General features: G+C 34.5%; 1 protein-coding gene across 1 annotated transcript in view; it reads right to left on the bottom strand.

Moving 5' to 3' along the window:
* Positions 1-12,339, bottom strand: part of LOC149784233 (MAM and LDL-receptor class A domain-containing protein 1-like) — a 262,408-nt gene that overhangs the window by 167,067 nt on the left and 83,002 nt on the right. The window contains exons 20-21 of the mRNA XM_089932965.1: positions 8,206-8,401; positions 1,184-1,279 (exon numbers count right to left, since the gene is read on the bottom strand). Of these exons, the coding sequence (XP_089789091.1) occupies positions 1,184-1,279; positions 8,206-8,401 (292 nt within the window). The remainder of the gene's footprint in view (positions 1-1,183; positions 1,280-8,205; positions 8,402-12,339) is intronic.

The following is a 12,339-nucleotide window of genomic DNA, read 5'->3' as shown; positions in this document are numbered from 1 at the left end:
ATGACCTCTCTTATTGAATATATTTCTGTAAGTACTAGATTCTTTTTGTCGAAGAGAATGTATATTTTGCTGTAACCGAGTAATTCATAAAGGAGGTTGTGGTTCTTTTTGTTCTTGCTCTCTTTGTTGCTTCGGAGGAGGAAGTCAAAAAGAAGGTTCTTGCTCGGGAGGTTGTGGTTCTGATTGTCTTGGTAGGCTTGGTAGTTTTTGTTTCTCATCTTCTAACTGCTGTAAAAAATTATTTATTCCCCTAACTTAATTAATGTAGTTTATATCCTTACTATCTATCTGATCAAGTCCTTGATGTACACAATACACCCACTTATACCATGTATTATGACTAACACCTTTAACATGCTTAGGGTTTAAAAAATTACCTAACACAGCAAATGCAGATAAATTAACTATATTTTTTTGCTTTTTATTTCCTCAACACCTTTATCATTAAATTTTACCATAAATTTAATACCTTTTCTTCCCTTAAGTTTTTCCCCCATTGTTTTTTCAATAGATTCTTTTACATCAGCCAATTCATCAAGTATTTCTTCACCTACAGAAAGAGGCTGAGCAGCATATATTGCAGCTGGAAGTTTTTGTAAAAGTCTTTTTGTTCCCTTAGTATATTTTGCAGTCTGTTCCAACATTGAACGAAGACTTTCAGTAATTGCTGCAGCTTTTTCAGTAACCTTTGTAATCGGTTTAAATAATTTTTCTGTACCTTCTGCACATTCAACTTGTAATTCTTGATGTTCTTGTCTAAAAGAATCACAAACAGGCAAAAACTTTTTGATTGCTTGTAATCTTTCTCGAGCTAATCTAACAGTATAAGAATCAGCAACAGGTGCCATTATTCGTATATAAATAATGATCTAATTATAGTAGCAGAGGAGGTGCAACCTCAATGAGATGTCCGGTGGGTAAACAAAATAATGCGTACTTTTCAAAAAACACAAACAACAAAAATAATGTAACAAAAAAACTAACCCCCAAGAAGAGACTCTTGGAGAGAAACTCTCGATAAAGTTAGAGGCTTTGGTTTAGCATTATTGACCTTATTTATTTATTTTTTTCATATGAGGTTTTAGTTTTCAAAGTTACGTTTCAGCCTCCTCTGCTGCTTCCTATGGACCTTAATACTAGTTGCAAAGTCTTGCCTGAAGAACTACAAATTTTTAAATCCTACCATATACGTCACCATTCCAATTCCACATGAAGCCCTCATTTTGACTACCTCTGGCATATTCACATTTCTGGAAGTCATCCATGCAGGTGATGGGATCTATAATTAAAAAATGGCATAGCCTGTCAGATATAATCAAAGTCTATTTCAATATGTTTCCTACATGTACAAGTTGGTACTAAATGCCAATACAATTAACGATATATATTCTAGAACTATAAAATTGTGTATGTGAGTTAAGAAAAGTGAGTAGCATTTATACAAAACATCATATCAAGCAATAATATTATATCATGCATGATTATCACTTCATGTCAATTATATATTAATCAATCATTTAAACACAAGTTATAAGAGAATGAAAAATCATGTGATCAATTATCACGTGAAATTACCAAGTTTGATGTCAAAAGGTGCTATAAAAACATCATACCAATCAAGCCAACTCCTACTGCTTTTACCAAGTTAAGTTCAAAGTTAAATTTAGCTACTGACAATGGCAAAGTGTCTGGCATTCTTAGAGTTTAGAGAAAAAATTCCAGATTAAGAAAAGAGCATCAAATTCATTTCATAACTTGAATGTGACATCTCTTTTAAATATGAATACCTGAACAATACAATCACAAAATTGTTTTCTGCCTGAACTGTCACAATTAGGATTAAGATATTTCTAAATGTAGATGCAATTGAAATACTGTACACTGAATAAGAACTGGCTATGTATCTGTTAAACCTGTAACATCAAACCTACAAAGAAATTGTATCAGTAAAAAGAAATGGGCTCCATAACTATTTGGAGGAAACCTTGAGACAAAAGTTAACATTTACAATAAATACCATATTATTATAATTGGCGGTGTGAGGAATGTCAAGAAATTAAGGCAAGGTGAAGTACACTTCATTTTAGGGTCTGTTCTAGTGAGATGACAATGACTGCTTCACCTGAAACCTCCTAATGTGGATGTTGATGGTGCGCCAAATTCATTTCCAAAACACTGTGTTCCTACATAATAACACTATTCATGCAGGCCCTAAAAGTGTATGGTAATCACTCCCTATAACAGTTAGAAAGGTTATAAAAGTGTATGGTAATCACTCACTATAACAGTCAGAAAGGTCAAAAAAGTGTATGGTAATCACTCCCTATAACAGTTAGAAAGGTCATAAAAGTGTATGGTAATCACTCACTATAACAGTTAGAAAGGTCATAAAAGTGTATGGTAATCACTCCCTATAACAGTTAGAAAGGTCATAAAAGTGTATGGTAATCACTCCCTATAACAGTTAGAAAGGTCATAAAAGTGTTTGGTAATCACTCCCTATAACAGTTAGAAAGGTCATAAAAGTGTATGGTAATCACTCCCTATAACAGTCAGAAAGGTCATAAAAGTGTATGGTAATCACTCTCTATAACAGTTAGAAAGGTCATAAAAGTGTATGGTAATCACTCTCTATAACAGTTAGAAAGGTCATAAAAGTGTATGGTAATCACTCTCTATAACAGTTAGAAAGGTCATAAAAGTGTTTCGTAATCACTCCCTATAACAGAAAGGTCATAAAAGTGTATGGTAATCACTCCCTATAACAGTCAGAAAGGTCATAAAAGTGTATGGTAATCACTCCCTATAACAGTCAGAAAGGTCATAAAAGTGTATGGTAATCACTCTCTATAACAGTTAGAAAGGTCATAAAAGTGTATGGTAATCACTCCCTATAACAGTCAGAAAGGTCATAAAAGTGTATGGTAATCACTCCCTATAACAGTTAGAAAGGTCATAAAAGTGTATGGTAATCACTCTCTATAACAGTCAGAAAGGTCATAAAAGTGTATGGTAATCACTCCCTATAACAGTTAGAAAGGTCATAAAAGTGCTTGGTAATCACTCCCTATAACAGTTAGAAAGGTCATAAAAGTGTATGGTAATCACTCCCTATAACAGTTAGAAAGGTCATAAAAGTGTATGGTAACCACTCCCTATAACAGAAAGGTCATAAAAGTGTATGGGAATCACTCCCTATAACAGTTAGAAAGGTCATAAAAGTGTTTGGTAATCACTCCCTATAACAGTTAGAAAGGTCATAAAAGTGTATGGTAATCACTCCCTATAACAGTCAGAAAGGTCATAAAAGTGTATGGTAATCACTCTGTATAACAGTCAGAAAGGTCATAAAAGTGTATGGTAATCACTCTCTATAACAGTTAGAAAGGTCATAAAAGTGTATGGTAATCACTCTCTATAACAGTTAGAAAGGTCATAAAAGTGTATGGTAATCACTCCCTATAACAGTCAGAAAGGTCATAAAAGTGTATGGTAATCACTCCCTATAACAGTCAGAAAGGTCATAAAAGTGTTTGGTAATCACTCCCTATAACAGTCAGAAAGGTCATAAAAGTGTATGGTAATCACTCCCTATAACAGTCAGAAAGGTCATAAAAGTGTATGGTAATCACTCCCTATAACAGTCAGACAGGCCATAAAAGTGTATGGTAATCACTCTCTATAACAGTTAGAAAGGTCATAAAAGTGTATGGTAATCACTCCCTATAACAGTTAGAAAGGTCATAAAAGTGTATGGTAATCACTCTGTATAACAGTTAGAAAGGTCATAAAAGTGTATGGTAATCACTCCCTATAACAGTCAGAAAGGTCATAAAAGTGTATGGTAATCACTCCCTATAACAGTCAGAAAGGTCATAAAAGTGTATGGTAATCACTCTCTGTAACAGTTAGAAAGGTCATAAAAGTGTATGGTAATCACTCCCTATAACAGTTAGAAAGGTCATAAAAGTGTATGGTAATCACTCCCTATAATTGTTCAGAAAGGTCATAAAAGTGTTTGGTAATCACTCCCTATAACAGTTAGAAAGGTCATAAAAGTGTATGGTAATCACTCCCTATAATTGTTCAGAAAGGTCATAAAAGTGTTTGGTAATCACTCCCTATAACAGTTAGAAAGGTCATAAAAGTGTATGGTAACCACTCCCTATAACAGTCAGAAAGGTCATAAAAGTGTATGGTAATCACTCCCTATAATTGTTCAGAAAGGTCATAAAAGTGTTTGGTAATCACTCCCTATAACAGTTAGAAAGGTCATAAAAGTGTATGGTAATCACTCCCTATAATTGTTCAGAAAGGTCATAAAAGTGTTTGGTAATCACTCCCTATAACAGTTAGAAAGGTCATAAAAGTGTATGGTAATCACTCCCTATAACAGTCAGAAAGGTCATAAAAGTGTTTGGTAATCACTCCCTATAACAGTTAGAAAGGTCATAAAAGTGTATGGTAATCACTCCCTATAACAGTCAGAAAGGTCATAAAAGTGTATGGTAATCACTCTCTATAACAGTTAGAAAGGTCATAAAAGTGTATGGTAATCACTCCCTATAATTGTTCAGAAAGGTCATAAAAGTGTATGGTAATCACTCCCTATAACAGTCAGAAAGGTCATAAAAGTGTATGGTAATCACTCCGTATAACAGTCAGAAAGGTCATAAAAGTGTTTGGTAATCACTCCCTATAACAGTTAGAAAGGTCATAAAAGTGTATGGTAATCACTCCCTATAACAGTCAGAAAGGTCATAAAAGTGTATGGTAATCACTCTCTGTAACAGTTAGAAAGGTCATAAAAGTGTATGGTAATCACTCCCTATAACAGTTAGAAAGGTCATAAAAGTGTATGGTAATCACTCCCTATAACAGTTAGAAAGGTCATAAAAGTGTATGGTAATCACTCCCTATAATTGTTCAGAAAGGTCATAAAAGTGTATGGTAATCACTCCCTATAACAGTCAGAAAGGTCATAAAAGTGTATGGTAATCACTCCGTATAACAGTCAGAAAGGTCATAAAAGTGTTTGGTAATCACTCCCTATAACAGTTAGAAAGGTCATAAAAGTGTATGGTAATCACTCCCTATAACAGTCAGAAAGGTCATAAAAGTGTATGGTAATCACTCTCTGTAACAGTTAGAAAGGTCATAAAAGTGTATGGTAATCACTCCCTATAACAGTTAGAAAGGTCATAAAAGTGTATGGTAATCACTCCCTATAACAGTTAGAAAGGTCATAAAAGTGTATGGTAATCACTCCCTATAATTGTTCAGAAAGGTCATAAAAGTGTTTGGTAATCACTCCCTATAACAGTTAGAAAAGTCATAAAAGTGTATGGTAATCACTCCCTATAACAGTCAGAAAGGTCATAAAAGTGTATGGTAATCACTCCCTATAATTGTTCAGAAAGGTCATAAAAGTGTTTGGTAATCACTCCCTATAACAGTTAGAAAGGTCATAAAAGTGTATGGTAATCACTCCCTATAATTGTTCAGAAAGGTCATAAAAGTGTTTGGTAATCACTCCCTATAACAGTTAGAAAGGTCATAAAAGTGTATGGTAATCACTCCCTATAATTGTTCAGAAAGGTCATAAAAGTGTTTGGTAATCACTCCCTATAACAGTTAGAAAGGTCATAAAAGTGTATGGTAATCACTCCCTATAACAGTCAGAAAGGTCATAAAAGTGTATGGTAATCACTCCCTATAATTGTTCAGAAAGGTCATAAAAGTGTATGGTAATCACTCCCTATAACAGTCAGAAAGGTCATAAAAGTGTATGGTAATCACTCCGTATAACAGTCAGAAAGGTCATAAAAGTGTTTGGTAATCACTCCCTATAACAGTTAGAAAGGTCATAAAAGTGTATGGTAATCACTCCCTGTAACAGTCAGAAAGGTCATAAAAGTGTATGGTAATCACTCTCTATAACAGTTAGAAAGGTCATAAAAGTGTATGGTAATCACTCCCTATAACAGTTAGAAAGGTCATAAAAGTGTATGGTAATCACTCCCTATAACAGTTAGAAAGGTCATAAAAGTGTATGGTAATCACTCCCTATAACAGTTAGAAAGGTCATAAAAGTGTATGGTAATCACTCTCTATAACAGTTAGAAAGGTCATAAAAGTGTATGGTAATCACTCTGTATAACAGTTAGAAAGGTCATAAAAGTGTATGGTAATCACTCCCTATAACAGTCAGAAAGGTCATAAAAGTGTATGGTAATCACTCTCTATAACAGTTAGAAAGGTCATAAAAGTGTATTGTAATCACTCTCTATAATTGTTCAGAAAGGTCATAAAAGTGTATGGTAATCACTCCCTATAACAGTCAGAAAGGTCATAAAAGTGTATGGTAATCACTCCCTATAACAGTTAGAAAGGTCATAAAAGTGTATGGTAATCACTCCCTATAACAGTTAGAAAGGTCATAAAAGTGTATGGTAATCACTCTCTATAACAGTTAGAAAGGTCATAAAAGTGTATGGTAATCACTCCCTATAACAGTTAGAAAGGTCATAAAAGTGTATGGTAATTACTCCCTATAACAGTTAGAAAGGTCATAAAAGTGCACGGTAATCACTCACTATAACAGTTAGAAAGGTCATAAAATTGTATGGTAATCACTCTCTATAACAGTTAGAAAGGTCATAAAAGTGTATGGTAATCACTCTCTATAACAGTTAGAAAGGTCATAAAAGTATGGTAATCACTCCCTATAACAGTTAGAAAGGTCATAAAAGTGTATGGTAATCACTCCCTATAAAAGTTAGAAAGGTCATAAAAGTGCATGGTAATCACTCACTATAACAGTTAGAAAGGTCATAAAAGTGTATGGTAATCACTCCCTATAACAGTTAGAAAGGTCATAAAAGTGTTTGGTAATCACTCCCTATAACAGAAAGGTCATAAAAGTGTATGGTAATCACTCCCTATAACAGTTAGAAAGGTCATAAAAGTGTATGGTAATCACTCCCTATAACAGTTAGAAAGGTCATAAAAGTGCATGGTAACCACTCACTATAACAGTTAGGAAGGTCATAAAAGTGTATGGTAATCATTCCCTATAACAGTTCAGAAAGACCATGAATGTGTATGGTGATCACTCACTATGTTTGTTTAGAAAGACCATAAAAGTATACGGTAATCACTCACTATAACTGTTTAGAAAGTCCATAAAAGTAGACAGTAATCACTCACTATAGCTGTTCAGAAAGACCATGAATGTGTATGGCGATCACTCACTATATTTGTTTAGAAAGGCCATACAGTGTACCATGATCACTCACTATATCTGTTCAGAAAGGCCATAAAGTGTATGGTGATCACTCACTATAATTGTTTGGAAAGGCCATACAGTGCACCATGATCACTTACTGTAACTGTTCAGACAGGCCATTAGGTGCATGGTGATCACTCACTATAACTGTTTAGAAACCTATACAGTATACCATGATCACTCACTATGACTGTTCAGAAAGGTCATAAAAGTAAATGGTGATCACTTACTGTAACTGTTCAGACAGGCCATAAAGGTGCATGGTAACCACTCACTATAATTGTTCAGAAAGGTAATAAAAGTAGATGGTGATCACTCACTATAATTGTTTAGAAAGGTCATAAAAGTAGACAGTAATCACTTACTATATCTGTTCAGAAAGGTCAAAAAAGTAGATGGTGATCACTCACTATAATTGTTCAGAAAGGCCATAAAGTATATGGTAATCACTCACTATAAATGTTTAGAAACCCCATACAGTATACCAATGATCACTCACTATAACTGTTCAGAAGGCCATACAGTATACCATGATCACTCACAATAGCTCTGTACAGTGAAACCATAAAGGTGCATCATGATCATTCAATACAACATTGTACAGAGAGGCCATCAAAGTGCATTTATTAGTGAGAGGTAGGGTTATTAGTGAGATTACCTTATACAGAGGTATTTCAAAAATATGACTCTACACACATTATATCAGGGACCATGCTATACTGAGGCAGTTTAGAATGAGGGACTATGGATCTTGTGAACTTCATCTGTCTCCATAATTTAATTTCTTTCAACTATTAAGCTCAAATGAAAAATGAGGTTTAGGCTGGGGGAGGGGGGTAATTGTGATAACAATACACACATTAATGTCTCCCAAATCGTTTCAATATACTGTAGGTAAATATAATTATTTCCCATACGCTGACAATAGTCCATAACGAGCTCTACGTCATCAACTGCAATGTCACCATATGGACCTGGTCCTCTGATTGCAACAAAACTGATTGTCACTTTGGAATTTTCTGGCAGTAAAGTGCAAGCTTTATTCCACTGATCTCCTTGGTTGCCACTTTCCTCCCAAACAACTTCCTTCTGACCATTGTATTCTAACATCACCTGCAAATATAATTAAATCAAAGCAATGTTTTTATGATTGCAAGAATGCGTTTTTAAAGACGTTTTTTCATACTGCACTAAATTTGTATGATCAAGGAGGTTTCCAGTGGTTTATTGAAAAATAAAGTAACCAGCAAAACCAAATAAAACCACCATTACAGAATGTCACATGGGATTTTTATTCAGCACTTCACTGTGACATAATGTCCAATATAATGCTGTACATGGTTCCCTAATTTTTCTTAATTTATTTAGAGTTATGGTTTCCCAAAAACTGATAAATGGGAACTTTATTCCAAGTGTCTCTCTTTTTTTGTTAACCTCTGATTATTGGCATGTAACTACCAGTATAACACATATGAATCCAAATTCATACCATACAACTGGTTATTGGCATGTCACTACCTGTATAACACATATGAATCCAAATTCATACCATACAACTGGTTATTGGCATGTCACTACCTGTATAACACATATGAATCCAAATTCATACCATACAACTGGTTATTGGCATGTCACTACCTGTATAACACATATGAATCCAAATTCATACCATACAACTGGTTATTGGCATGTCACTACCAGTATAACACATATGAATCCAAATTCATACCATACAACTGGTTATTGGCATGTCACTTCCTGTATAACACATATGAATCCAAATTCATACCATACAACTGGTTATTGGCATGTCACTACCTGTATAACACATATGAATCCAAATTCATACCATACAACTGGTTATTGGCATGTCACTACCTGTATAACACATATGAATCCAAATTCATACCATACAGCTGGTTAATCCATCAATGACTTTGAAAGTAGTTGCAAATCTTTCTTTGGCTTCATGGCTTTTGTTTTAATTTGTACTTTGCTTATGGTTACATTGAAGAATTTTACTCAATATGAAACAACAATGAATTTTCATCAAACAAATGACAATAGCATTATGGGATCATAATTTAATGAGGTCAAAACAGCATAATTATTAGTGATCTCAATAACACAATGTACGATTACTCTTTTACTGTTCAGCATATTGACATAGGAACCATCACATCACACAAGCTGTACATAAGTACACTGAATCACTGCTACTTTCAATCATGACAATCACAAGAATTAATTGCTGTTTCAATTACCCTGTTGAAGGATAAAAAAGAATAAACTTCTTTAAAAGAAACTAGAATTGGGACCTTTTACATGGAATTAGGAATTAAGTGGAAATTAGGAATCACAGGGACATTTTATATGGAAGTGCTTTTTTAATTATACTATCAACATAGCTTCCACAAGACAATAATCTGAACCGTTTGCTTTATGTATGTGAGTTATGTTTACTTTTTATGTATTTTCATCAATATGGCTTTAACTTATTCATTTTATTTTTAAAACATTACCACAATGCTATAATCAGTGTTTCAATGTCTATAGTAATTAAGATATAAGCTTCTTAGTCTTGAACAAAAGTGGCATCGTTTAAAAGAGTACCTCATTCTGATATGACAAGTCTAGACTATACCTCATTCTGATATGACAAGTCTAGACTATACCTCATTCTGATATGACATGTCTAGACTATACCTCATTCTGATATAAGTCTAGACTATACCTCATTCTGACATGACAAGTCTAGACTATATCTCATTCTGATATGACAAGTCTAGACTATACCTCATTCTGATATGACAAGTCTAGACTATACCTCATTCTGATATGACAAGTCTAGACTATACCTCATTCTGACATGATGAGTCCAGACTGTAACTCATTCTGATATGACAAGTCTAGACTATACCTCATTCTGACATGATGAGTCCAGACTGTACCTCATTCTGATATGACAAGTCTAGACTGTACCTCATTCTGACATGACAAGTCTAGACTATACCTCATTCTGACATGACAAGTCTAGACTATACCTCATTCTGATGACAAGTCTAGACTATACCTCATTCTGATATGACAAGTCTAGACTATATCTCATTCTGATATGACAAGTCTAGACTATACCTCATTCTGATATGACAAGTCTAGACTATACCTCATTCTGATATGACAAGTCTAGACTATACCTCATTCTGACATGATGAGTCCAGACTGTAACTCATTCTGATATGACAAGTCTAGACTATACCTCATTCTGACATGATGAGTCCAGACTGTACCTCATTCTGATATGACAAGTCTAGACTATACCTCATTCTGATATGACAAGTCTAGACTATACCTCATTCTGATATGACAAGTCTAGACTATACCTCATTCTGACATGATGAGTCCAGACTGTAACTCATTCTGGCATGATGAGTCCAGACTGTAACTTATTCTGGCATGATGAGTCCAGACTGAATCTCATTCTGGCATGATGAGTCCAGACTGTAACTCATTATAGCATGATGAATCCTGGCTGTAATTCATTCTGGCATGATGAGTCCAGACTGTAACTCATTCTGGCATGATGAGTACAGACTATACCTCATTCTGGCATGATGAGTACAGACTATACCTCATTCTGACATGATGAGTCCAGACTGTAACTCATTCTGACATTGATGAGTACAGACTGTGCCTCATTCTGGCATGATGAGTCCAGACTGTACTTCATACTGGCATGATGAGTCCAGACTGCAACTCATTCTGGCATGATGATTCCAGACTGTAACTCATTAAGGCATGATGAGTCCAGACTGTAACTCATTCTGGCATGGTGAGTCCAGGCTGTAACTCATTCTGGCATGATGAGTCCAGACTCTACCTCATTTTGGCATGATGAGGCCAAATTTTAGGTTTAGAATATTCAATTTTGATGTCAGATATACACAAGCAGACTATGGAAATACACATGATTGTTGAGCATGATGTTTCCTTGTTCTTACAAAGCATTCTTTGTACACAATTCATGAAAATTAATTATTGAGTATATGTAAAGTTACACAAGCCGATAAAGCCTTATGAACAAACAGCATTTTCACAGTATTTATCACTGTCAACGTAGGAGTCCAAAAATCTACTTTGATGGAGATGGGATCAGAATGAAAGTCTATGAATCAACATTCTGAAGCTTATGATCCATGTTATTATGACGCTCTAACTCAACAGCAATATCAAATTCTTTGTTCCCACTCCTCTCCCAAGAGCTATGGTTGGCTATGTGCTAGTGCCCTTATTAGCATCCAAATCGGTGCAGGACCTATCACCATATCAACCTGTGCTGGCTACCATCACATACTCTCCTTAGACAAGGGACTTTACTCCAACTGATTCAGCATTGCATAAACCGCTTTGTTTCAGTATCATAAAACACCAAAACCAAAATGAACCTCTCCTCTTCCACTCCCAGTGAGGTGGACATGCTAACTAGTACATCATTACAGATTCTATTTTCTGTAGTCATCTTCAGACATACAGATGGAATATCAGATCTATTATACATCAGCCAAGCTAGCACATCAACAACAAAGCTTAGGAATCACAGTAAACTTCATGCAACATCAAGGAAGTAGTATTAATTAAGGAAGCAGTACTAATTAAAGAAGCAGTATTAAGGATGCAGTATTAATTAAGGAAGCAGTACTAATTAAAGAAGCAGTATTAACTAAGGAAGCAGTTCTAATTAAAGAAGCAGTATTAATTAAGGAAGCATACTAATTAAGGAAGCAGCACTAATTAAATAAGCAGTATTAATTAAGAAAACAGTACTAATTAAAGAAGCAGTATTAATTAAGGAAGCAGTACTAATTAAAGAAGCAGTATTAACTAAGGAAGCAGTACTAATTAAAGAAGCAGTATTAATTAAGGAAGCAGTACTAATTAAAGAAGCAGTATTAATTAAGGAAGCATACTAATTAAGGAAGCAGCACTAATTAAATAAGCAGTATTAACTAAGGAAGCAGTACTAATTAAAGAAGCAGTATTAATTAAGGAAG

The sequence above is a fragment of the Sinohyriopsis cumingii genome, chromosome 14 (assembly GCF_028554795.1).
Source record: "Sinohyriopsis cumingii isolate HCF-2022 chromosome 14, ASM2855479v2, whole genome shotgun sequence".
In the NCBI taxonomy this organism is placed as follows: domain Eukaryota; kingdom Metazoa; phylum Mollusca; class Bivalvia; order Unionida; family Unionidae; genus Sinohyriopsis; species Sinohyriopsis cumingii.
This window is presented reverse-complemented; position numbering and strand designations above follow the sequence as displayed.